General features: G+C 43.6%; 1 protein-coding gene across 3 annotated transcripts; it reads right to left on the bottom strand.

Annotated features, from left to right (window-relative positions):
- Window positions 1–1758: 1758 nt before the first annotated feature.
- LOC133899651 (uncharacterized) lies at window positions 1759–7688 on the bottom strand. Of its 3 annotated transcripts, none has more exons than XM_062340678.1 (6): window positions 7499–7687; window positions 7269–7408; window positions 6971–7067; window positions 6752–6861; window positions 2420–2494; window positions 1759–1979 (listed from the first exon to the last, which is right to left on the bottom strand). In XM_062340678.1, the coding sequence occupies exons 1-6, from the start codon at window positions 7566–7568 to the stop codon at window positions 1929–1931; spliced, it is 543 nt and encodes a 180-aa protein (XP_062196662.1). In that variant the 5' UTR covers window positions 7569–7687; the 3' UTR covers window positions 1759–1928. The 3 variants fall into 3 exon arrangements, with proteins under 3 accessions (XP_062196662.1, XP_062196663.1, XP_062196665.1); XM_062340679.1 differs by having other exon boundaries at window positions 7269–7393; window positions 7499–7686; XM_062340681.1 differs by lacking the exon at window positions 2420–2494 and having other exon boundaries at window positions 7499–7688.
- Window positions 7689–26729: the final 19041 nt, after the last annotated feature.

The following is a 26729-nucleotide window of genomic DNA, read 5'->3' as shown; positions in this document are numbered from 1 at the left end:
TTTTATTCGCCTTAAAATGGAAGTTTGAATTCATCTGTCCAACCTGTGCTGTTTAACAAAACTTCAGTTAGTGTTCTGAGAGAAGTACAACCAGCAAACTAGGAAAAGAAGAATTTGAATTGATTAATCCTATGTTTGTGGGATAACTCATTCACTTCTTAGTTCTTACAAGGAGTTCATTCATTAAATCAGCAGTCGAGCATGTGCATAATTAGCACTACGAGTTCTTTCTAGTACTTTGATAACTGTACAAATTAGAAGAGAAGAATAACAACACTTCGGTATTTCACCAACTAAAACTTCAATCAAGAATTTGCATCATCAATCCTCCAGAAAATAATGTGTTCTAGAAAAGGCAGAATTTCTACATATTGGTATTAAAAAGGAAATAGGTTAGATTGAAACATAATATAAGGTCAGAATTTCTTATCACAAGGACGAAAATCTCAAGGCCCTAGTTTTGTACGCTCACAGAATCATCAATCCTTTTAGCCTGGACAAAAAACCGCAGATATATTGTGCGATCTAAAATTGACTCTGAAACTACATAAGACAAGATGGAGGGAGGATCTTAAGCCATGGAATTGTTCCATGGCTCTTTTGAGGATGTGAATGAAGACGAAAGAATATGAAATGGTACTACCAAGAACCGAGAATCATGTCCTCCAGAAAAAAATAAAACAAAGATAATAAATTAAAGTGTCATAAATTGAGGTAAATTCATTTGATGATTGCCTATCATCTCAGAACATAATGAGCTTTTAATAAACAAGAGATAGTTTAGCTAGATCAGATGCATAAAGGTAAATGCCAAAGTAACACTGTACCAACATCATCCATTGTATACAATATTTTGTGTGCTCAGTTTCAACATATGTTAAGAGATGTGCAGTTAAATATAGTTGTTTGAGCTCATCATATTTAACGATTGGACATAACATGGAAAATGTATGGACAAATTGGAACAGTCACAGCAAACTCACCAAGATTGACACCAATGAGCTAAAGATCCTCCATACCTAAACTCCAACGGCTCTACCATCCCTTCCTGCATGGGGGGAAGAACTTGCAGATTATCAGGATGATGTCTATTAATAGGAGAAAACATTGGACACCTCTTCCTAAGAGAGAGAAACAGGAAGGCATGATTTATTTTTGGGATGTGGATCTGGAGGTTATCTGAAAATCAATCTGCATCTGGAATGTTTTGTCATTTTTCTCGCTGGTACTGATCGAGCTTTCTACAAATAAAAAAAGCGCTATTTTTCTCCTTGGAACAGAAGGACCATTTTAGAACTCATCAGGGTTTCCTCAAGTTGGCTATGACAGGCAAAAAATGCAATTCAATGTTTTGCCTCCTGCATGTCTGAGAATCCAACCACGCAGATCCTTACACCAATGAATCATCCTGACCTAATGAATTGTAATTTTTCCCATTTTACACGGTAATAGACTTTGTTACCATGTAAAACATATCGGGCCTGGGGCCTGGCAAAGTGACAGGCACGAAGACTTAGACATACCTTCCACATTGTCCCTGGTTTACTATGTTTACAGTTTTTTCTCTGGCACAAACTAACCAACACATACATACAAGACCTAACAACAAATGAGACAGTCTTTTGACCCTTTGTGCAAGATTTGACCAGTTTAACAGGAACTAGTGGTAAGAAAGAATACATGACAAAAATTCGACATATTTGGCAGTGAATCTTACAGTAGTAATGGTGCCTCAAAGAGCACAGGAAGCGGTAGACAAGAGGTAAAGAACATATAAAAGAGTCAGCTAAACCTCCATATAGCAAGTACAGATGTTTCTTAATTACAACTTCGATCATGATTTGAAGTACAAGGATCTAAATAATCCATCTGCTCAAGCTAACATAAATGAGCATACACTCTGGGCAACAGCATGATGATACAAGTACTTAGTCAATGGGGACTTCAACCTCCATCTTGAGATCAGAATTGCCTAGAACCTGTAAAATGAACACCAAATTTATCAAGCAAAAAAGGTGCTTAATTCCAGCCAAAATAATGTAAAACATGGGTGCAACGATTACATTGATGAGCCAAAATAATTGTAAAGCTCTTGCAAAGAAATTTCTCTCCTACAAATAGTAAATTCGAAATATCATGCACTTCTATACTTGCCTAGTTGCCATAAGTTCATGATACCTGGATTAAGATGACTGGTTTACAACTGTACCCTAAGCAGATAGTGTCACAGTTAGTTTTTAATTTGGAGCCACCGTCAACATACTTTAAGTTAAATCAGTCGAAGTGAAATTAATCCCAGTCTGCTATATTGTCCTCTGATATGCAGAAAATATTTTTCTAATGCCCTAAGTAGATTGTGGATGGTAATAATACTTCTATATCTGAGCAAATTTAGCTGCTAAGGGAGGATGAGATTAACCTTCATAAAGTCTGGTAGAGTGAAATGTGAATCTTTTGTGTAGCCGGCTTCTTCTAACACATGAGTCAAAACTTTCTGTAATGCACAAGAAATGCTTTCACATGAGTGTATCCACTATCCAGAGCGGACTATTTTATGAGGGAAAAGAATGCCGCAACCAGAATGACAGAAATGTCTCTACATTACAAAAGTCAACCTCTGAACTGACTAAGAACTATCACACAAGTGGGTGGAAGAATAAATATTTTTTACAGCTATGGTAGGCCAAATCAAATCTTACCAACTATGGGAGATCAAGGCACTACATCATAGTCTGTCACGTGGTGGAAATTATGAAATGATAACAATATTAAAATAGCAAACTGTTTGCTAAGTGCAACAGTGCCTCTCTTTTTTCCGGGGAGAAAGTCGGATAAACATATTTTTGCAGATGAACTCCCAGCAAAAACCATTATGTCTTGGTAAGATTACTTCTCAGGTGGAATTACCTAGCAGACAGCTGGCTTTTTTGGTAATCTGACCTTTCCTTCCTTCCCGCTAGCAACAAGCAACCTCATAACAATACAATACATGCACCCAACAATAGCATGACTAAAAAGTAGATAATGGCAGAAATAATGCTATTCTACCATAGAATTATAGTTTATATGGACACATCCAAAGGTTATGACCACTTAATCACCGGCTAACAGCAACATGTGAAGCGACCACTTAAGCAACATGTGTCACGCCCGATCTTCCCCTTCCCTCCTTAATCTCTCCTTTTCTCTGCTTCTCTCTGTTGTGTGGGACCCGTCCGTTAGCTCCATCCTCTTCCCCGCCGCTCTTTCCTCCTCTACTGTCCGCTCGTTGGAAATCCTTCAATGTTGCGCGTGAGTAATGGAAGGAAGCCACAATCGTTTGGAAACCGGCGCCGCAATGAAGAGGGCAGTCACGCTGGTTCAATTTCGCGATGGAAAGTGGATGAGATCAAGGAAACCGAGCCCAATTTTCCGCCGCTGCCTTCAATCCCCGCCGGTCGATTCAATTCGTCCTTCCCCCTCTATAAAATCTCAATTAACCCCTCGACCGAGCATCTTCGCACTCCACTGCGCCCAATAACGCAAACCACATCGAGTTTTCTCAAACCGTGAGTTCTAGCGCCGTCGCCGGACCTATTCTGCACCCCGCCGCTGTCGCCGAGTCACTCAGCGCCTCCCCGACGCCGTCTGCACGTCGTCGTCCTCGACCAATCACCGTTGAGTTCCGCCATCGTGGCCGAGTTCCCGAGGCTGCCGATCATCCGCCGTTGAAGCCCGCCGTCGCCGAGCTGCTCTGGCCTTCTCCGACATCCCGCGACCCCTCAAACGAGTTCGCCGCCCTCATCTGGTCGTGGTCCGCCGTTCGCCGTCGATTACCGACCATCGTAGCATCATCTCCTCCCGTCTCCGGCCGTCCTCCGCCGTCCCGAGTTCGTTGCCGTCGTCATCCCGCCGGAGCCGACGTAGCCCCGTTTTCCCCCCGTCCGATCCTTGATGTGCGGCGTAGATTCGAAGTAGCTTACCCCTTCGCGTTGGATGATCTCCGCCGTCCGATTGTAATCGTGCGCGTAGGATTTAATGAGTCTCGCGCCGAGTCAGTCTAGCCTAGTCAGCAGCCACGTGTGCGCCCATGTCCGACGTGGCTAGTCCAATTAGCGCTTCTAAGCCGAGTCAGCAGCCCGATCAGCGATGACATCAGCGATTGCGCAATAAACTCAATTTTCCTTTAGAAAATTAATTCATGATAATTCGAATATTCCGAAAATAGGTTTTCTTTATTAGGAAAATTCCAAAAAATAGAAAATGCTTTATATAATTGTTTTAATATGTTTTTAATAGGTTTTCAGTTCTGTTTTAATTCTGAAAAAAATAGTTTTAGAGATAGAGTAATGTTTTTGTTTGGAAAAATAGTTTAGAATATATATATTAATTATGATAATGTTTAAAATGAATTATTTGATAAAATATATGCTTTAAATTTGTTTTTATGCATATAAACATTTGTTTATTTCCAGAAAAATGCAAATAAATGTTTTAGGCCTTTTAAAAACTAGGTTTAATTCCAGAAAATAGTTTTTGTCATTTTTAGTCGCTTAGAATTTCGTTTGGCCGTAGCTTTCGTTTCGTTGCTCTGATTTGGGTGGTTCTTGAGCCTAAATCTTCCTGAAAGTGTGCCCTAGCTTGCTCTAGTGTTTGTTTTATGTGTTTGCTTTGTTTAGTGTATGTTCTTAATGGTGCTTGTTTGCTCGCTTGTAGAGGAGTTTGTTCCGGAAGCGTTCGAGGACATCCAGGATCAAGACTTCGGAGATTTCGAGCAACTCATCGGAGAAGGCAAGTGTCCTTGAACATTTTGCGCCTACTTTTATAAAATTTTGTTTTACAAATTGCATGCTCGTCAAAAATGATACCCCATTGTTAGGGTTTACTAGTTTTTCCTCAATCTTCCTTGTAACCGTAGATTGGTTTTCATGTTGGGTAGACTGTGCTTAGTTATGCTTACTCATGGGTAGCATAGACGAATTATGTTAATATTGATGAACTTTGGTAAAAGTGCTTAGCCTAAGATAGTAGGGTCTGGGCAAGTTGGCATGTTGGTTTGCTTGTGGATGTGTTCTAGGCAGAATTGTTGGCTTTCGGATAATTGGTTATTACCTTATTATTGGGTTGATGGCGGTCTTGCCTAGACCATGTTAAGAACTGGTTCGTGGAGCGACCACCCATGAAAACAGTACAACCACAAGCCTGGTATGAGATGGGCTTAGCTCAGTAATTTATTTTTCTCTCAGCATTGTGAAGATCATTTGGTGGTACAGGGATGGAAGGGTGTACTTCCTGAAACCGTAAGGCGCAAAAGGTGGCTTCTGGGGTGGAGGGTGTACTCCACTTATGTACGGCGGTGAAACCTCAGCGAGTCAACACGTGCTGAGAGAGGCGTTGGAAAGGCTTTGCAATGGAATCCTGGTCGCACACATCGAAGTGTGTAAGTATTTAACCAACACGGGTAAAAAGGAGGACATGTCTTGTGGGTAAAGTGTACGACCTCTGCAGAGTGAAAATTGATATATCAGCCGTGCTCACGGTCATGAGCGGCATGGACTCCTCACATGATTAGTCGGGTGGTTTTTCAGGTTGGTCTTGGGTTGGAATTGGTGGATCACAGTGGTGGGAACTGTGATTCTAGTTAGCTTTGTTTAGAGGTGGTTGGAACCTCGATTGTGGAACAAAGTGGTGGGAACCTTGGCTCTTGCCTTAGAGAAATCCTTCACATAGAAGTAGTTTGCCTTTATAACTGCTTTACAAACAAAATAGCGTTTATGCCAATAAACCTTTGAGTTAAGCATATCTTGACTTTTGGCCCCCATGTCATAATTCTTCCACACTTGCTAAGTATTCTATATACTCACGCTTGCTCTCTCCTCTATAATCTTGTCGCTGCTCAGAAACTGAAGACTACGAGGACTTTCCAGAAGATGGAGCTGAGTTCTAGGCAGACGGCTTTTCGGTCGACTACCTGTGGAGTTAGGCGTCGTGCTAAATTTATTTTTTTCTGCTGCTTTGTAATCTTCTTTTAAACCCTTAGGTTATTGATGTAATAAAGTACATTGTAATAATGGATATTGTGTCTGCTACTCACTTATAACGTCATTACGTGTATATAACTTGATCATGGCATACATGTAGTTTACATTCAGTTTGGTCTTAAAACCGGGTGTGACAACAAGCGGTATATCCAAGCCATTCAATCAGCAAATGGAACCAATTCAAGATTATTAAGGTTTTTTTGAGTAAATTTCGCAAAACTACGGATAGTTTGGCAAAACTATCACAAAACTACAAATTTAAGGAGTTGTATCGCGAAACTACAAATTTAGTGCATTATTGTATCACAAAACTACATATTTGAGAGTTGTAATACAAAACTACCGATGTTGTGTGCAGTGTATCGCAAAACTACATAGTTAGTGTGCCAAGTATCGCAAAACTATAGATTTTACATGGCTAAAATATGTAGTTTTGTGATATATTGAGACTAAATATGTAGTTTTGAGACAAATTTGTGCATTAAATCTGCAGTTTTGCGATACACTTCTTAATCTGTAGTTTTGCGATACACTTCTTAAATCTGTAGTTTTGTGATACATTGGCGCATTAAATATGTAGGTTTGCGATACAACTTCTTAAATATGTAGTTTTCAACTTCTTAAATATGTAGTTTTGCGAAATTTACTCTTATTTTTTGCTGAAATGGTCCATACTCTTTTTCTACCACATGCGATAACACAAGAAGGCACCAGAAATCCTAAGCACAAACCTGTCTCTGTTGCTCTGTCATAAACGAACCCGTCAGGTTTCGCAGGATACTCAAGATGTCATCAAATGCAACCTTCCCGTTGCAGTCGGTGTCATAAACCCTGAAAATAACTACAGAGGGAAAAGAACATTACCAAACTTAAAACAGATTCCAGAGAACATCCAAACTATAGTGGGATGGAAAGCTAATGTAGAAATTCAAGAAGAACCGAGCGCCAACATTCAATCTTTTGCTGCAGGCTTGCGTGGGGGCTAAATGCCGACAAAAACGCCACAAACTCCTTGAAGTTCAGCCCATCGAGCATCCTCAGGAGTCTCTGATAGAACACAACAAACTTCAGTTTCAGTTTATCATGAAACAACAACTCCTTGATCACACAATTCACTACTGTTACAAGACGAAACCCCAATGCAGCATCGTTCGTGGCCAGTAGCCACTACCAGACTTGCCCAAACCGAGGATGATGTTGAAATGGAGGTGAATTGCTAGTGAATTAAGGGTGGGTAGGGGTGCGCACCTGGGAGAGGGGATTGACGGCGAACTCGGGGACGGTCATGAACTCGTCGGCGGAGACGAAGCCGCCGCCGTTCCGGTCAAGCTGGCAGAAGCGGTGGTACAGAGACACGATCTCCTGCTGCGAGACTAGCGAGCCAGCGCCCACCGCCGCGAAGCATCAGATCAGATCCGATCAGACCAGACCAGACCAGGATCATAGAAGGGGATTAGGCGTCAGAGTTAGCGACTTACAGGCGTGGCTGCAGTGGTCCTGGACCTCCTCGATGTCGTACTGGGTGAGCATGGAGGAGGTGCTCCCCATCCCGGGCGGATTGCTGACCGGCTGCGGCGGGGGAGGAGGAGATCGCCGGAGCCGGACGAGACGAGGATTCCGGTCGGGGAGGGCGAGGCCTGGCCAGATTCTGATCTGGGCCGAAGAAATCACCAAACAAATTGGCGTACTGGAGGTCTTGGGCTTGGGCCGAAAATGTGACCGGTCCAAATTGGGTGTGCACGCTTCAGTGGCAAGAGTTGCCAGGGCCCATAGTTATGCGAGGAGGTGCGGTAGTAACCAGAGGCCCATATTTCTTAGCGTGCAGAGCAGACACACAAAGCGTGCATGGATTGTGATTTTTTTAAATAAAAAATTACAAATATATACCTCCATTTTGATAAATTGCAGATTTAGACTGTGTCACCTTCTAACGGCGACAAGTTTAAAAATATCGCATTTTAATGCTTTAAAATTCGAAATACTAATGAAATAATCATGGAAAATTCTAAAAAAATATATTGATTGTGATAGGAGTGTGGTGTGTATTGATTGTGTAAAAGTCTTGTACCGAATATCTTAGACAAACCGTTTTGATGAGTGTCCTTACTTGCTTCCTCCACATTCCTTACCACCACCACATTTATGATGTAAGATGAAATTGCCGTCAAAACTATCACTTACCAATGTCTTTTTGGCTGCGGATGATAGATAAATGTTGAAGCTGTCTTAGGATATTATGACTCTATTTAGCAGAGCTCTAGTTTTAAAATTCATGCAGAATTTAGAATTTATAGAAAAAACTAAAGTGGTTTAAATGTATGTTTCAATCTAAAATAAGAACAAGATATCTAAACCAAAGATCATAAATCCTTTAGCTCCAAGAATTACTATAGTTAGGAATAACCAACTCTAAGAATTTTTATAGCTAGAGTTCTGCCAAACAAGCCCTATGTAGGCATGCCACCTTGCTGTTGGTGATGTCTCATGTTTAGAGCATCATGTCAATAATACTTTCTTTTTTTCTTTATTCATTACTAGCAAGAGCACACATGTTTCACGCAAATTCAGAATATAGCAATTTGAAGAAGTTCTAAAAATAGAGTGACAGAAGGAAAGAGAACACGCTGCAATTGAGAAAGACGATCAAGGACGATGTGTGAGAATATGTTGATTGTTAATCGGCTAATTGATTTTATTTTCCATATTATAGGAGAAGGGAGGAGACGAGGGCCAACTTTGATTGTGGACCGTTTGATTGTGTAAGATGTACGATAGAAATCGTTCAAATCTATCATAACTTGTCTATATTATAGGAGTATAGATGAATATCAACAAACCCGTAGTTGACTCTAGTTTCAATTAATAGAAATTGGCAGGGGTATACATTCCCTTGACTTGCTAAAAATAGAGAAAGGTGGGGAAAATAATTCCAACAGAGAACACAGGAGGGTGGCAAATTATTAAATTATCCCAAGATGAGTGATTTCATACCTCAACTAACAAGACCACCGGTGAAACTCTTTTCTTTTTAGTCTACGGAGCAGAAGTAGTGCTTCCGACTGAATTACATTTTGGGTCACCACGAGTGGAAAGTTACTCGGAAGAGGCACAAGAGCAGTTACGAGAAACGATATTAACTTACTCGAGGAGTATCACTATCGAGCATTTATACGAGTAGCTAAGTACTAGCAAGCATTGCATAGGTATCATAGTCGGAAGATCCAGCCTAGGAAACCCAATGGTGGGGATCTCGTCCTATGAAAGATGCAGAAACAGGCTCAACGCTATAAGTTATCACCTAAGTAGGAGGGACACTACATAGTAGTCGAAGACAGTCATCCTGGATCAGTGTGACTATCTACTCCAAACAGTGAAGTACTCGAGAACTTGTGGTATACCGACCAACTTCGACAGTTTCATTCATAGATAAGGTAAAACAAAGGTAAGTCGATTACATAGCTTTTATTTTCCTTCCAACTTGCATGGCTAGTGCAAAGTTGACAGAAATTATCCGCCTAGCTCTCGCAAATAAAGAAGGGCCTACTTTCCCTCGAATGAGTCGATGAACCTCTTCTACTCCTCCTTGGGGCGGCTGCTGATTGCCCCAGGAACCGGCCGCCGGCCAGCATAAGAGCCAGGGAAGGTGGCCGAGGCGAAGACCCTGTCTACGCTAGAGCTACTGACCGATGTTGTAGTTAATGAAGGACTCTCCGCGGGATGCGTAGGTAATCTGGTTGTTGTCGATGGAGATGGCGACTGTGTTTTCTTCACCACCAGTGGATCGGGGGATTAATCACTGAAAATTTTGTCAGTGACCAGGTCGATGATCTCGTCAAGATCACCACCATCTTCATCCGTCTCCTGCGCTTGCTCTACATCGTTGACATTGAGGAAGCGTCGGAGGCGCCGGGTGAAGGGTCGATGACCTCCGAAGGATTATCTACATTCTCTTCTCTTAGGTCTCTCACTCAATTCCTCCTTGTCGGAGGAGTGATGATAGTTCCCGGTGGAACCACAACGAGAGGCTTTGGGGTGAGGGATATTGCTTCTTCAGTTTCTTGGCTTCGCTAAGGAGATGACGGTGGTGTGGAGGCCATGGTTTCAATCTTTACAAGTACTGTTGAGCAATGCACAATGGAGAACGCAAGGAGATGGGGATGAAAATGAATGGCTTTGAGTCCCCTTTATTTATAGTTGTGGGAATGAGTCATACTGTGGAAATGGAACCGTTAAGATCCAATAAGCGATGGTTGAAATTTTTAGGCCACCTTTGGTGCACGACGTTCTAAGGCTGATGTGTCGAGTGAAAGTCGAGATGTCACCAAAACATTATGGCATGTCTAGTCCTGGTGCAGAGGGATGATCATCATTATGGAACGTCAAATCAGGAGTTGTGGTGAAAACGAGCGTGAGCGGGAGTGGATTTTTAATTTTCACCTACCTGGTAGTTTGAGTTCACTTGATAACGATGACATAAATACCACTATATGCTTGGGGGCTAGCGCCTTTGAGCAGGTGGTCGAGTGTAATGTGTCAATTTTTATGCTCTACTCTTTATCTTGATTATAACATCAGACAGAGAGTCGAGAGCTATATCATGCATTTTTTATGCTCATGCTCTACTCTCCACTTGATCTAGTCATCGACCAGAGAGTTGGGGACTACATCATATATTTGTGATGCTCTGCCTTCTACTCGATTCAGTCATTGAGCGATGAGTCAGGGGCCACGTCGAGTATATTTCCAATGCTACAACTCTACTCTCTGTCTTGATTATCATATCAAATATAGAGCCAGGGGCTACATCGCATACTTTCGATGCTACGGCTTTACTCTCTAGTTGGTTCAGTCATCGAGTAGAAAGTTTGGAGACTACATCACGTATTTCTGATGGTACATGTATGTTCTTTTTTACTATTTGATCGAGAAATCCCCCCCCCCCTCGAACAGAGAGTTGAGGGCTATATTGTAATGCCATATTTCATGAAAAAAAATTGGCTTCATCTCGACCACATTGGATAAGACTAATGGAGGCATGTGTTGGCTCGATGACAGACAACTACACCTTATAAGGCATAATGCCACAAGAGATTGTCAGACATGTCATGCTTAATGGACCATAAGGTTCTAAAGTTCTAGTCAATCTCATATGTGCTCTCTATCAAGTTCATGTCCGTATGCTGGTTAAATATGCAAGTCGGTAAAGTTTGCAAAAGTCATCATGTTACTTCGTTTTCTAGTTTTGTACTAGTCTTTCTTTATTTTCTCATGATATCTTGAGTGATTACTCGAGAACCATACATTTAATAATATGTTTGGTTGAGCCTTTAGGTGTCAACGGATATATGGTCAACTAAACTCGATAATGGTCACAACATTTACTAATGAGTATTTGCATCTACTTATGCTAACTCTATTTCATTGGTAAGGAAATAGCAGGCAATAACATATTAGACAAGCAAAAGAGTAGTAATGTTTACAGTCATCCCCAGATCATGGAACAAGTTTCAAATGTTTTGAGTTAAATCGGTTGGAAGGACTACCCTCGCTTTTGTCATTAGGCAGACTAAGTGCTAAAGATTCAACGAAGGTAGGGATCAGAGATTCGACACTCTGAATAACATTTGTTGCCTCCTCTACTGAGCATCCTAACCCCTCCATCACTACTAATGTGTCGAGATTAGAGTTGTAGCTCTTAAGGACCAAGCATTGTCCCAATGCTTATGGAGGCCAACTAGTTCATGCGATCGAGAGTCTATTCCTTTAGCTTTTGAAGCGCTTTGATCGTAGTGTCCTGATTGGTAGCCATAGCATCCTGATTAGTTTCTGCTTTCTTCAAAATATCATCCATGGCATCTTGATCAGGTTATGCCTTTTTCAAAGCTTTGGCCATTGAATCCCGATCAACTTTTTCCTTCTTTGAAGCTTCTCTGAGTCTTCCATGATATTTGTCCTTTTCATCAATGGTTTTCATTGCATCATTAATAAGGGCTTCCTTAAGAAGGATTCAAGAGCTAAGAAAGCAAGCAAAGACAATTATTAGTAGTTGCCTAATGTTTGAATCACATACTAGTGATCTGTTGGTATACTGACCTTCAATTATCTCCTATTGAATGGCTAGCTCCTTATCCTTCTCCTCGAGAACTCTCTGATGAGCAATATGGTCGATTGCCATATATTGAGCCTTGGCAGCTGCTATGTGAGCCTCTATCACCGCCCAAGGATCAATGGGTGGTTCAAGGGTTGTGGTTGCAATAGGCTCCGAGCTTCCCTTGGGTGCATCTATAGAACTTTTCTTTACTCAAGGAGGCAGAAGCGGCGCATCAGAAGAAGCCAGAACTGGCTGGTTGGCTGGGTCACTTGTTTCCTTCTCCTTCGACTTCTCCAAGCATGGCAACCTGCGATTCGACTGGCTAAGAAGTAGGAAGGAAGGCCATAAATTAAGACAAGTATTAAAACCTAACCTCGTGGCGACCAGGATGCGGGAAAAAACACTCAACTTCTTCCTCTTCATCATTACTTTCCTCTACATCATACCAGCAGCTTTGATCGGCTGTGGTGAAGGTAAGGTATAGGGTCCAATGACTCGTCATTATTCTGGAGTTATTGAGTAAATGTTTAGAAGAATGACCAATGTAGGGGAGCTGACTTGATAAGAGTTACTTTTCTTACGGAGTCATTGGGCACGTTGGTATCTCAAGGAGGTGATCGAGGGGGGGCTTCAGAGGTTCCTTGTAGAAAAGCCACCCATATGAACCGCGTGTCAGCAGGAATGTGCTCAACAGTCAGAAAAACAACTAGATAAATAATCATTTAAGGATTCAATTTTAGTACTAGTTGACTTCTTCTCTTTGTCCACTTGAGAGGTGTTAGGTCAGGTGGTGAGGACGATCTCTTAGATCTATGAAACCCCTCGGCCTCCTAATCGACTGGTATTTTCCCCTTGTCACTAGCACTAGAGGAGGAGGTATCCTCGAGGACATGGACCTCGGCTATGGGGGTTTTGTTTTCTTTGTGTAAAGTTGGAACCTTGAATAAAAAAAGATGAATTAGGTCAAACAAGTCATAATCAGCATTGGTTCCTTATTCAAGAGATTCTCACATGTGGTCGAGGATTCATGAGGGAGTAGGGTTGAACAGAGCAGGGTTGTGTTTCTTCAGAAAATAGTTTGCTCAATCGAGCAACAATGTCCTGTAGAGACAGAGCTGGAAAAAGAAAAAGAGTTACTTGAAAGACTTTGACTGCAATGATAGAATCAGAAAAGAGCTAATTAAATCTTACATCCAATTGCATCCCTAGAAGTGTCCTTGTCTCCAGAATACTCCCAGGCAAAGTGATCCTGCGCTTTGAAAGGGCTAATGAAGTCTTTGGCCACACCCAGTTAAGCCACTTTGCCTAAGTTCGCCAATCTTCTTGATGTAATAGGCGATGTGCTCGGACTCGTGGTGCTTATTCGACCAAGACAGATTTGGGTGTGGTTGAAGGCCCCTATATACTAAAGGAGAGTGGACTGGGTTAGGGTTGGAGATATAAAACCAATGCCTTTTCCAATCTTTCTACCAGGAGGAAGTTAATGTGACTACGACATAGGAATTCTTCATACAATCTGCAGCTGGAAGCCATAGCCTCCGACACATTTGTTCTCATTATTCCTCTTCAGATGATAGAAATACTGGAACAAATTCAAACTCGGCTCAATACCGAGGAAGGCTTTGCACAAGTGGACAAACACATTAAGCATGATGATCGAATTTAGATTCGTATGTTAAGCAGAAATTTGGAAGGGGTTACATTGAAACCGCAGTGGAAAACTGGCATGATGAAATTCCTCACCTAACACCGACCTCTAGTTGGCTAGCTCGCGAGGAGGGACGATTCCTTCATCTTTAAGTTTCTTGGACCTTGACTCTATCATCGTCGAGATCGCCCAAGCTTCAGTTAGAAGCCTCATCTTGTCCAACTTGTCTGGAGACATGCTGGCAGTCTTTGCTTCAGGTCCCTTCCCTAGTGATGAAGGAGTAGCGGTGTCCGCAGAGGTGCTGGAGGCCATGGGATTAGGTTTCTTTGCAGCGACGCTTGCTTGAGCGGAGGAAGATGAAGGATTTTGGGGAAAGACTAACACAGAGGGAAAAAAAGAATGGCTACAATCTAGGTTCGTACATTCTAGGATTAAGGTGGTACTTCGGCACCATATAAGGCATGGTACCTAAACCCCCAGGGACAAGTTCTACAACCTCCACAACTACGCATCTTGAGGCAAGCGATGCCAAGACCCTAGCAAATGGAGAGACTCGACAACTTCAACCCTAGATTTGTCTAGATCCAATATGCTCTATTGTAATAGGTCTAGCAACATTGCTTATACTCAAGATATCAATATAAAGTTGCCTCCACACAGGGTGTAGGGTATAACTCCAACCTAGGGTCCGAACCTATCTACATCGCTTGTCCCATTTTCTGATTGATCTTTTGATCTCAAAGGTACCTCAGTTCAATTTCAGATATATTTTTGGGAACAAATCTTCGACAGGTACATCGATATCTGCATCCAGATAGATATTGGTATGGTCATCCATTGAAGATTTTGATGATGAGCCGATAATACAAACCTATGAGAGGAGGACAAAGCAAATGACTGATCCCAATTGTCAAGTTGACAGACAAGCCATTAGAAGGGGAAAGAGGCCAGCTGGGAGAACTAGGAATCCAAATCCAAATCCACTCGTTGCTAGTGAGTTGCTTCATAGTGGCTCCGATAGAGACACTCAAACCTCCAATGTTTCTAGAGGTGGTTAGCTGCCACCTAGGAGACCTAGGAAAATTGGCACAGGATCTAGTGCACAAGGTGGCGCTCAAGCTAATGATGTTGAAGGTGAACCAATTGAGCTCAGACCCTTTTGCTTGTCTAGGCCCTTGAGAGCAGCCAATCATCACAAGCTTGTTATCAGCTACAAGGGGTGAACAAAAGCAGTCAGGGAAGGAAGAAAAGAAAATACTCTTTAGTATAACACGCTAATTACATATCCTCATTTCTGGTCTCTTTTTAGTAAGATTTCTATGAGACTGTTATACTACCAAGGAAGTCACCTATTTCACTTATGCAGTGGATTGATTGGTCCTACATGTAGAGTCTTGACAATCCTAAGTTTAATGAAGTCATTATTGCTTGTACGCACCACAACATGAAGAGAATCGTGGCCTTTGAATATCCATAGTGCAATGAGATAATCTATCAGTTTTATGCTATCTTGTATGTGGATAAAGTTGTTGCAAGGAACATTCATTGGATGACGAATGGCACATGGTACAAGGTGAAGTATAAAACCTTTGCTACAAACTTTGGGTTTCAATAGTGGTGATTTGCACAACAAAGAAATGATCCATGATGAGGCAGACATCTCTACTTCTGACATGGAGTACATGTATGATCTGAGCAAACCCTACATGTTGTTCAGGTAAAACCACTGGACTCCTTCCTCTGTATTTCTACTTTAACATGTTGTTCAGGAAGTCATTGGCACCTAAGGATGGAGATTCTAGCAATATCAATTATTACACAAGAGATATTTTGCATCGGATGAAGGAAAACCAAAGGACTCTTGATGTCTTTGATTTTATATGGGAGGAGACAAGGCTCATATCCATCGATCCAAAGAGAGGCTATGGATACACACCTTATATTATGTGCATGATTGAGAAAGTGACCAGGCTGACCTTTCATAAGGAAATGAGGCACACAAGCTTGCATACCCGCCTCATCAAGAAAAAAGAGATTAGAGGAAGAGCTCAAGCTCTAGGTAGAAGGGAGAGTCCACCTTGGGACAGTCCACCTTAGTCAGGCCAATCCTCATCTTCTTGGAATGCCCTCAAAGCCATCTTTTGCATGTGTAAGAATATGTAGCATCCCAAATTTCAGCAAAATTCAAAACAAAAAAAATCTTCTTCAAAGAAATCAAATTCAAACCAAAATTTCAAAACCTTTTTCCCTCCCTTTTCTTGGGCTCTATCCGATCTGAGCCACTCTCTCCCTCTCCTTTTCTTCCCACCCCACGGGCCAACTCCACTCTCTCTTTCCTTTCTCTCTTTTCCATCAGCCCGCTCACGCTAGTCGGCCCATCGCCTTTCCCTCCTCCTTCCTCTTGCTCTCACCACTCGCATGCATGGCCGAGCTCACCAGCCACGGACCCCACGTTGAGTCGCCGTGCCACCTCCACCACCTTGTCTCCCCTCCCCTCTCTACGAGGTTGTCGTGCATAGGAGCTGGCGATGAACGCACAGCACTCGCGTGGACCGATCTGCGTACGGGCAGCAGAAGGTCGCTACCTTGCCTCCCTTTCTGTCCCTCTCTTTCTCTCTACGTGCTTGCACGTGCGTGTGAGGTCACACTGGTGCAAGTTGACACCAGTCGCACCACTTCGCTAAAGCCGCACGCCACAGACTGGCATTTGCCGTGATTGCCAACCGTTGTCGTGGCCATTTCCTTCCCCCCCCTCCTCCTATAAATGGCTAGCCCTAGCCACCTCCTCCCCTCATAGCTCTCCATCCTTCCCCGAGCAGGTAGTTCCCCCCCCCCCTCTCGTTTCCCTACCACCGAGCTTCGACCACCCTCCCTCTTGATCTCCCCTATCAACCCAACTCCGCTACTGTCGAGCCACCCCGAGAACCACCCCAACCATCACCACCCTCTCCCTCACTTATCTTCCTCTTCCTCACCCTCCACGGAGCTCCCCACAAGCTCGGCATCCCATAGCCATGGCAGCTTTCCGCCAGCCATCCCCGTCCCCTCCCTCGCCCAAACCCATGCAAAACAGGATCCCCGTGATTCTCTCTCTCTTCTGGTGTTTTGGTCGTCGTGAACAGAGGCCGGGAAGCCCATTCCAGTGAGATGCCGACAACTCCTCCATCGTGGGCCAGGTATCATGCGGTGATGCTGCCTAATATCTGTTCGATCCTGGCGCTGTATCCCTGCCGTCATCTCCCTCTCTCTGTGTAGACTCGATGCAGGGGCCCAACCTGTTGACGCCGTCTCCTCCCGCCGTCACCCCTTCCCTGGGCTAGACTGGGCCACCTCAGCCCACAGGCTAGCCCAAGAGCCAGCACAGTCGTAAAGTCCACATGAATAGTGCAGATCCTGTTTGCATAGTACCCAGCCTAAATGAATAGTACCCAACATAGTAACCTTTTCTTTTTCCCAGATTTAAAATTTGGGAAGCCCGTTTCAACTCCAATGTCGATGATTTTTCCACCAAAATTCATCTAAATTCAAGCCCTATCTATTCTCCCTGGTTTCATATTTTTTTTTTGGAGTTTATTTGTATTTATGTACGTTCTTGTTTGTGTGTGGTGTGCCGCGCAGTAGACGCCATAGTGATCGAGGAGGAGGAGGAGCCAGGAATGCATGACTTCGAGAAGGACCCCTCGAGGACTTCAGCGAAGGCAAGTCTCAATCTATTTCCCTTGTTGATCATATTGTACCCAGTTTTATCACCACAACCCATAGCAGCCGTTTTCCACCAAATAATTGCATGAAGTCTTACTTATCAGTATAATTTAAATTATTGTTCTAGTTATGTCCTATTTTAGAGTAGGTAGCCAGATTGCTTTTGACTTATAACCTTGGTAACTCAAGAACAGTTGTCTCGGCAACTTTAATTATGCTAAGATGAATCCCTTGCTACTAGTATGCTTAGGATTACGTATTATACTGCCATTTCATGCTTAATCATAATTAGCTTGTGAAATGTGTGAAACTTGGTGTTTGGTGTTGTGTGAGTCATCGGGATGGGAAGACTTGCCGGATGGCTAATGACAACAAAGAGCCTGTTAGAGCTGTGGCAAATCAGGGTTCCCACCAGGAATGCCTTGGGAGTTTAAATGTTGCTTGTGTGGCAGGCTTAGTGTGGAGATATTTGCCTTGACTCGATTAAGGACCAAGTTGGTGTGACATCTTACCTAGTCATCAATGTACAGCCACTCGACCCTGTATATGGTAGGGCTTAGTCTAAACCCCACCAGCTAGTCCACTAGACGTTCAGAGGTAGGAGTGCAACGAAAGACTATGGAGCAGGTGCAAGTAGGTCTAGGGTTGTTGACCCGGTTGGAGGCCTAGTATAGGTCAAGAACCACTGGTTAGCTTCCATAGGCGGCTAGTGGGATGATGATGTGGCAGTTAATGTCTCTGTTGAGTCACCCTGCAATGACAATGATTTGTTGCCAAGCTCATTTTGTGGGTAAAGTGTACCACTCTGCAGAAGTAATACTATTCGAATAGCAATGTCCATGGTCACGTATGAACTATGGTTCAGTCACAACAACTAGCTTGAGTTTCATGCATTTTCCTTGGAGTGTGAGTTGGAAAGGTGTTCCCATTTTTGGGAAGTAGGTCCAGCAGTTTGTCCTTGGTTGCTGAGGATGGAGTATCCGACAACATTAAAACTTGGGCCCTGATGACTTACCACCATAGCCGAACCCCTCTTCATTTAATATTGATGATATGATGTTTTCACAAAATCCGCCTTATGAAAATGAACCCTTGCATATGTAAACTTAGCATTTCTGCAAAAGTTAAACTTACAACCTTACCCTTATCAATATGTATGCATGTATTTATACCCCTTGATGTAGGGAAAGGGTTGGGACATACTTAGTATGCTTGTACTCACCCTTCCTTATGATTTTAGAGGAAGATCCGGACTTCACCGACGCTAATAGTGAGGCTGACGAATAAGTCTTGGTTATGTCTGCACCCGAGTTGCTGTGGAGTGGCATGTCCCCCATGCTGGCTCTATTGTGTCCTCTAGTGTCATGGACTATGTTTATCGCAGGCCTTAGCATAGTCCTTTATATACTACTAGCTTGGTGGAGTTATTTCACCACTCCCTTTGTTGTATGACAGTGATATCACTTGTTGTAAGATTTGTATTTACCAACGATTGATTTAAGGACTGGTATAATAAAGTTTTAAGCACTGGAGATAACCTGGGGCGCTTCAGAACACCTCAAGGCATGTTCAAAAGGAAAGGGCTTCAAGGAAGAAGCTTACCTCTCATGTGAAGGAGATCCATATGCACCTGAACATCCAACCTCCATGTTCTCCAGATGGTTCCGTGGTAGAATCAAGTGCAAAAGATGAAATTGAGGATCCCTTCCAACAAGATATCCAAGAAGAAGTAGATGATGATGAAGAAAGCAAGGATGACAGTGACTAGTTTTTCTTAGACTAAGTTCTTTTTCTTCCCTTTTTGGTGTCTTGATACCAAAGGGAGAGTGAAAAACTTAGTTTTCATGTTTCGTTTTAGTCCTGTATTTTTATTTCAGTTTGTGTGAGAACCTAATGTCGTTAAATTCTTGTAAGTTTAATCTTGTGATGGTGTGTGCTACCTTTCATATGATCTCTATTTATAAATGCTTAATCATGTTACATTCAACTTAATTCATAGTTTAGATTTGTAATGCATATCACGAATGCCAAGATATAGGGGAGCTCTTGCGAAAATCTCTTTAAAAATGTGCATTTATTTTTCAAAAACAAATTTCTACTAATGCAGACTTTTTGGGGGAGCTCACCATATATATTGGCATTCAAAATTACATTTCTTTAAATCTCATGTAAGCTTTAATTGAGTTATCATCAATCACAAAAAGGGTGGATATTGAAAGTGCATCTAAGCCCCCTATGTGAGTTTTGATGATTGATGACAAATGATTAAGGGACTAATATATTCAATGAGTGTTGAAAAGTCCCATTGATGTAAGCAACACGATGTTAGTAACCCCAAAAAATTGAAGAAAGAAGATGGTGAATGGTTTACTCTTTAAAGTACACTTTTGTTTTTGAAATTGAGTATAAGTCCGCCGTACTATTAAGATGGGTGTAATGTTGTGGTTTGGTTTAAAGTTTAGTGCTAAAAAGATCTACACTAAGTCTAGAAAATGACACAAGTTCACAATACTAACACCGAGTAGAAACATTCTCAGTGACATCAGATGTTCCGATGTTTATATCGGATGTTCTGAAAATTCAGAACATAGGGTTCTCGGTTTTGTTTCTTTTTAATATCGGATGTTCCGATGTTTTCACCAGATGTTCCAATATATGCCAGAACGTCCAACTTTCTCAACCTTAGAGGTCTCAGTCTTGAATTAAAATCCAACATCGAATGTCCCGATAGTTAGATTGGATGTTCCGATTAGGATCGAAACATCTGGTTTTAGTTAACACAGACCTTTCGGTCTCAATTTAATTCTCCACATCGGATGTTTCAATGTTTGCATCGGATGTTTCGATATGTTGTTTTTACCAGATCTGTGTTGGGTTTTGAAGTTCCAATATGTTATTTTGAACTAATCAAATGTTCTGATATGGAATTTAGAACCTCCTACGTGGGTTGAAAACGTGTCCAACTGCTAGTTTTTTAAGGGGTCTATTTATATACCCCTTCCTCCTCTCACTCCACACACCCTTCCTATTTTGAATTACAGAGATCTCCAAAGCAAAAGGCCCCTCTCCTCTCCCTGGAAAGTGTTCCACCTTTGAGAGGGATTTGAATAGAGAGTTTGAGTGCTAGAAAGCAAAAGTTGATCTTTGAGCACTAGTTGTCATCTCCTAGTTTTTGTGTTTGCATTCCTTTCTCTTGGAGTTTAAGGACTCCTAGATGGCTAGGAGTTTCTCGTGAGCCATCAATACATTTGTGGTGCATCATGAGAAAGTTTGTGAAGGCTGAATATCGCCTCCGCAAGGGAATTAATACCACAAGGAAGTCGAGGAGTGCTTTGTGCAACCTCGGGAGGAAAATGGTTGAAAGAGACCTAGCTCAAGTGTGACGGAACGCCTCAATGGAGACATAGGATCCCCTCAAGTATCCAAACTTTGGGAACAACATCGACTTGTCTCCGTCCTTCGGTTATTTTGCATATTTGCATTACTTTATTACAAGTTCATAAATTGCTTTGTGTTAATCCAAGTGTTTTTATCTCATATAGGATTGCACCTCTCACTTGCTTTAGAGTAGTTTAAATTTCATATTTAATTTCTTTAAGGTTAAATTTCAGCTTGTTCAAAAGTTTTTGAAAAGGCCTATTCACCTCCCCTCTAGGTCGCCATCTAGACCCTTCACATACGAAAGAACTTCTCATTTCGCTTACGCCCCCAGGCCTGCCATATTATCGGTAACCACGCCATGGCTTCTCCAAACTTACATCACATCCAAAACACAACCTTCGCAAAAGTGGCAGAGATATCAATTAATCTAACAGACAAGAAAACCACTGCAAAAGCCCATGCAAAGGGCTGAAAACATGTCTTCTGTAATCTCAACTCTAAGCTCAACTCTGTCATTCCAACTCAAGAATAGTTGCTTTATGAAGAAAGTTTAGGAAGCACCATTTGCAATCCTAGCTCGTAGTCAAAGCACCAGCAGACAACGCTCCTCTCCGGATTCCTAGAGAGCATACACTCTCCTGAACAACACCAAAACCACGAAGGCCCATCTCAATATGGGCCATCCACTTTCACAACCCTCCTTTTAACGTGGGAGAAACCCTTAGTTATTGAACATAACTCTAATATTAACGCTTAAACTCTGGGGTAAACTCCACCTCTACAATACTCTTCCCTCGAACCAGGGTTTGGATAAACCCAACTAAAAGCTATTCTCAAAACATGCATTGATATCTTAGCAACCAAGTACCCAAACTATCGCTTTATGTAATAGTGGGTACTTACTCCTGATAGTGACAAACTTCTAGCACGCAAACCTACCCAGGCATCTCCTGATCAAATCTCCATCTTAGAGAGAATTGGGGTAGCCAATGAAGATCCAAAACCCTTAAGCCAGAAACTGGGCAACTACTTCTTCAACTCCATTCACTGCATGAGAGTCAGCGAAGAAGAAATTCCTAGATCGGACCACATACTAAGAATCACTCAAAGGAATGTCGCACAAAGCTCTAGCGACACCTCTAGATACTTGGTTAGGATAGGTTCAAGCAACCCCAAACTTTGGGATCTACTTGATGAGCAAAACTCATCAGGCTCAACTACTAACGCCCATGGTGGCAAGCTGACATAGCATCCCATCATGATGCTAGAGGCCACAAACTTTATGACAGACCCTAAGCAACACCAAAGCTTCTACAGGTCAGTTATAGCCTTGGCTTACTCCTCCAGAGCAATCAAATACCCACAACAAATGTGACATGGTTTATAAAGTGACACAAGTAAACAATACATATTTGACCAACAGTGGAGGCCTTGGCGAGATGCGTGGGGTGGTGGTCTCGTGGGCCTCGAGGATCATGAGGGACTCAGAAGTGGAGGCAACGGCTAGGGCTTCCTCCAGGGATGCGGAGTTGGAGGCAAGGTGGTCTAGAAGGAGCTGCTTTGAAGAGTTGAGGTGGTCCAGGAGGCTGCGGTCGGGCGATAGGGAGAAGGGGATCAGGAGGGGGGCTGACCAGCTAAGGGTGGGGGCAACAGGGAGAAGGGATCAGGAATTCGAGAGGGGGCTGCTGGTGGGGCTAATAGACTAACACAGTGAGCCAATGACTCATGTGGATGTGGCTGGATTACGAGTCAACTGCTAGAGAGCTCACCTGTCAGGGAGTGACGGGTAAACAGATGCCACGGGCACGGGTAAGTCTTACCCATTAATATGAACAAGGGTTCCCGATCTTCCGAAAGGTTCTGGTAACTCTCGATTTGGTGGAAACGAGACACAAGTCGATCCGGCTTCCGAACAACACGATCCGAAACCCCGCAATCGCAGCACCACGTCTCCTCTGGTTATCAACCGGCGTTGCACGGTTGACCTCGCCAAGAAGGCTAAAATCCTTGCCTGCGAATCGAAGAACACAAGCAAGAACAAGAAAGAATGCAACCAAATTGCAGATGAATGATTAATCTCACGAGTTGGGGTCTCACAAACCGACGAAACGGCGAAACTGTTCTTGACAGAATAATCTAAGCAAAACCCAACCCTAATTAGGGCGGCGGCTACTGTATATAAAGGATTAGGGTCGGCCAAGGATCCCTAGACGCGTCCCTAATGGACTCCAACACGATACATGGCCCAACGGACCAAAAACGGTGACGCAGCACCGGGACAGATTCTGGACGCTGACTTGTTTCGACGTTTCCCGTTGACTCAGAAGGAATTTGGACCTCAAACCAACGTCATTAGTTTCCTTATGAAATTATCTTTCCAACCATATGTGAATCGTCGAAAACGGAGTCCGGATGCGTCCTGGGCGTCCGTTTTATTGCTCGCTGGTCCTGGAGGCCGAGGCTGATTCGGACTCGAGTTGGACTGGACCTCCTGCTGTTGTTGGACGTCCTAGCTGCTCCTCCACGCCTCCAAGCCTTCCTCTATGTGTTTCCTTGTTCTCTCCATGATTCCTAAACAACACATAATCATTAGGTAGTAATCTATTCTCAAAATTATATAAAGAGTTGCTTAGGAACGAGCTCACCTCTAAATTTAATTGTCGTGCGCGAGCTCTTGTGATTGGACCTTGAAAGTTCAATGGAGGATCATTGTATGTATCCGAGGGAGTGATGTCCTCATCACCCATACCCATACACGTGCCTATATACCTATCGGGTAGTGTTTTTCACCCATGAATATGTCCATGGGTACCAAATATGGAATATACCCGACCCTGTTAGGTTATTTACCCAGAGGTAAATGAGTAATCAAGTATAATTGTCATCCCTAGTTGTATGGCATAGCTAGGGGTTGGGGCCTCGAGGATCCCACCCCACTAATAGTGGATTCTATGTCTTGAGGTGTACAAGGAGGAGGCGATGGTCGTGGCAACTGAGCTCATTGGTTAAGCATAGCCCATGATCCTGGGGACATCTTGCTTCCCGAGGTAAGCTTCAAGGCTTCTATTCCACTCCTAGGCACGGGACTCCGTCTCCCTCGTAGCCATCCTCAATCAGTTCGTGCCAATCTCAAACCGGCAGGCTCCAAGCCTCCAACTTGTTTCGGAGGACTTGTGAATTTTCGGGGCGTGTTCTGAAACTTCCAATGGTGGGAGATTTGGTGCTAGTGTTTGTGGCATCCACCTGCATGGATTCGATGCGCTCGCTTTGCATCGCTCGCATGGAATATTAGTAGTGTTTAAACTATAATGTAAAGAACATTGTGACAAAATGAATTGTAGATTGAAATTATCATGTCTTATTGCATTGAATCATGAATTTATACAAGATAAACAAACGCGTTCATATCCGTTCGGAAGACATCCCTTTTCAAAGGGGAATCTCCTCTGAAGGGACATGACTCATGCCAAAAGCAGTTGCTAGTGTTGATCATTTGTTCGTAACACTCCCCTTAATCAATACCGTCATCTTTATAGATCATGAGAAAAGACTTCTTCAAAAACCATCAAAAAAATTAGGACATAATAATAATAATAATAATAATAATAATAATAATAATAATAATAATAATAATATGATGTCGAAAACTCCTTTTAAAAGCCAATGGAAAAACATAAGAGAAAATTAGGTTGTTGGCTGTGTAAATTCATTTAAACCCATGGGGTTTTATGAAATGGTAGACATTTGCCTTCTTTAATTGGCCGAATGGCCTTGAGGCCCATTCAATCTTTTGGCCCATACGACTCGTTTGGCCCGGTTGAGGCAGGGCCTATATATAAAGCCGGGAGGAGGGGTGGTTAGGTTTAGTGTTTCCCATGTCCCTTCCAACACCACCCACCGCAGGTGCCGTGGTTGACCGCCACTACCCATTCCACTGCGCGCTAGGTGCCACCGGCATTGAGCCCGAGAGTCACTGGATTCCATGTGCGGTGAACTAGTCCCAGACATTGGTTGGCCACTTCTGCCGTCGTGTGGCAATCACGGCGAGCCAGAGATGGCACCACAGTGGATGTGCCCGGGACGGGCATGCTGACGTCGTCGACGTGGTGAAGTACTGAGGAGGCCAAGAAGGGAGGGGCGCCTCAGCGGGCTGCTATGGTTGTGAAGGTTACCCTTGCCTCTGCAGTGATTGGGCGTCCACCAGATCTAATGGATCCAGTGTTGAGGCTGCTCGCCGTCGTCGTCATTTGGGAGGGACACCACCATTAGGACTGTCTTGTGGGTGCACCCATCAACGAGTGGCATTGCATATGAGGGTGTCACCATCGTGCCTCAGCGTGTGCCTTGAAGAGGCGTCATGCCATGATGCTTGCCGTATCGTGAGTGCTATGGGCGTCACACATTCTGTTGCCCGTGTTGTGGCGTGCGCCATGGCGTGAGCCGATGTGGGTGCTGTTGCGCATGCTGTGGCGTGTGCCATGGAGGTGCTGGTGGTCATTGCGGTGAGAGTGACAGCGCGGTCAAGGAAGAAGACAAAGGACACCATTCGTGTGAATTTGAGGCCGTCAGGCCTACGTTCTTATGTGTTGTGGCCGATTAGCAAAAGAGTGTGCTTGAGTTTAAACTAGAATGTAAAGGTAAAGAACATTGTGACAGGATGGATTGTAGACTAAAATAATCATGTTTTAATGGATTGAATCATGAATTTATACCAGATAAATAGGTTGTTTCTCTTCCGAATAGGCATCTCCTCCGAAGGTACATGAGATAGAGGAATCATCCCATCGATCTACGTAGGATTCCTCATTGCGTTCGAAAAGCCCCTCTGGATTTCTCAATTTTGACCCGTCGTTACTCTGATGCTTAATTAATGCGAAACCTCTGTCGATGTTTTTCAAAAATGAAAATGAGATGCTTTAGGGGACTAATTTGATCTGGGCCGTTTGCTTAGCTTGGCGTCTAGGGATGGCAATTTTCCCCATTGGATCGGGTCGCCCTGGGTTTTAGACCCAACGGGGACACGTTCGGGTGAAAAATCGGCCCCACGAGGCTGCTGGGCCAGGACTCGATTGGAACCGGGTTCGCGTACTAGTGTGTTTTTGCACCCGCAGATGCCACCTGAAACCCAAAGGCGCGGGAACAGGCGCGTGCGGCCGCAGCTGCCGGAGGGCGTGGGTGGCGCGTGCAAGCGCGGCAAAGGGAGGGCGTGTGTCGGCGCGGGCGCAGGAGGGTTCGGGCACGAGCAATGCGCATCGGTGCTGGACGGCAGGAGAACGCGGGACGAGGTCGGCGCGAGCGCGGGAGGGCGCCGGACGTGTGTCAACGCGGGCTCAGAAGGGCGCGTGTCGACGCGGGCGTGTGATGAGTGGGCTAGTGTAGCACGCGGGGGAGGGAGAGGTGGGCTTGGTGGCTCGGGTCCCTGACGGAGCTAAGGGCAGGAGCCATTTTGTACCTAATATCTATTTTGGGGTCGAGTAGGATTTCTGATATCAGGTTGTTGGGTCAGATGTGTTAAGGCCAAACCCAACGAGGATAAACCCGTTGCCACTCTTATTGTCATTCTCTCTCCTCTCCTCTCCTCTCGCTGTAACCGAACCGTACGGCCTTTACGATGAATCCTTTGCGCCCAAGTCAAGCGTCCCTTTTCCGTGCGATTCGGCGTTGATTCGCTGTATGCGTTGGATTGCTGTAGCCGCTTGCTTTATTAGATCCAAAAATGCGCGCTTTGCGTGGCGGCGCCAGTCTCAGACTCCTACGACGAGCTTCCAGGCTTGGCTGCTCGAAGCCAATTTCGATACATCATATGCTGCATTTCACAGTGTTATGGGCTACTGCTATGTGCTGGTAATCTGCCATGCCTGTCTTTTGTTTACTTCGTTGTTTTTAA

Source organism: Phragmites australis, chromosome 18, assembly GCF_958298935.1.
Source record: "Phragmites australis chromosome 18, lpPhrAust1.1, whole genome shotgun sequence".
In the NCBI taxonomy this organism is placed as follows: domain Eukaryota; kingdom Viridiplantae; phylum Streptophyta; class Magnoliopsida; order Poales; family Poaceae; genus Phragmites; species Phragmites australis.
Note: the sequence above shows the minus strand (reverse complement) of the source record. Positions and strands in the feature narration are given on the sequence as shown.

Excerpts from the sequence above, each read along its gene's own strand:
- LOC133899651 (XM_062340678.1), bottom strand. The coding sequence starts at position 7,568 with ATGGGGAGCACCTCCTCCATGCTCACCCAGTACGACATCGAGGAGGTC. Across the intron at positions 7,068-7,268 it reads CCGTCAATCCCCTCTCCCAG|AGACTCCTGAGGATGCTCGA; the intron begins GTGCGCACCCCT and ends GTGTTCTATCAG. Across the intron at positions 1,980-2,419 it reads CTCTACCAGACTTTATGAAG|GTTCTAGGCAATTCTGATCT; the intron begins GTTAATCTCATC and ends TTCATTTTACAG.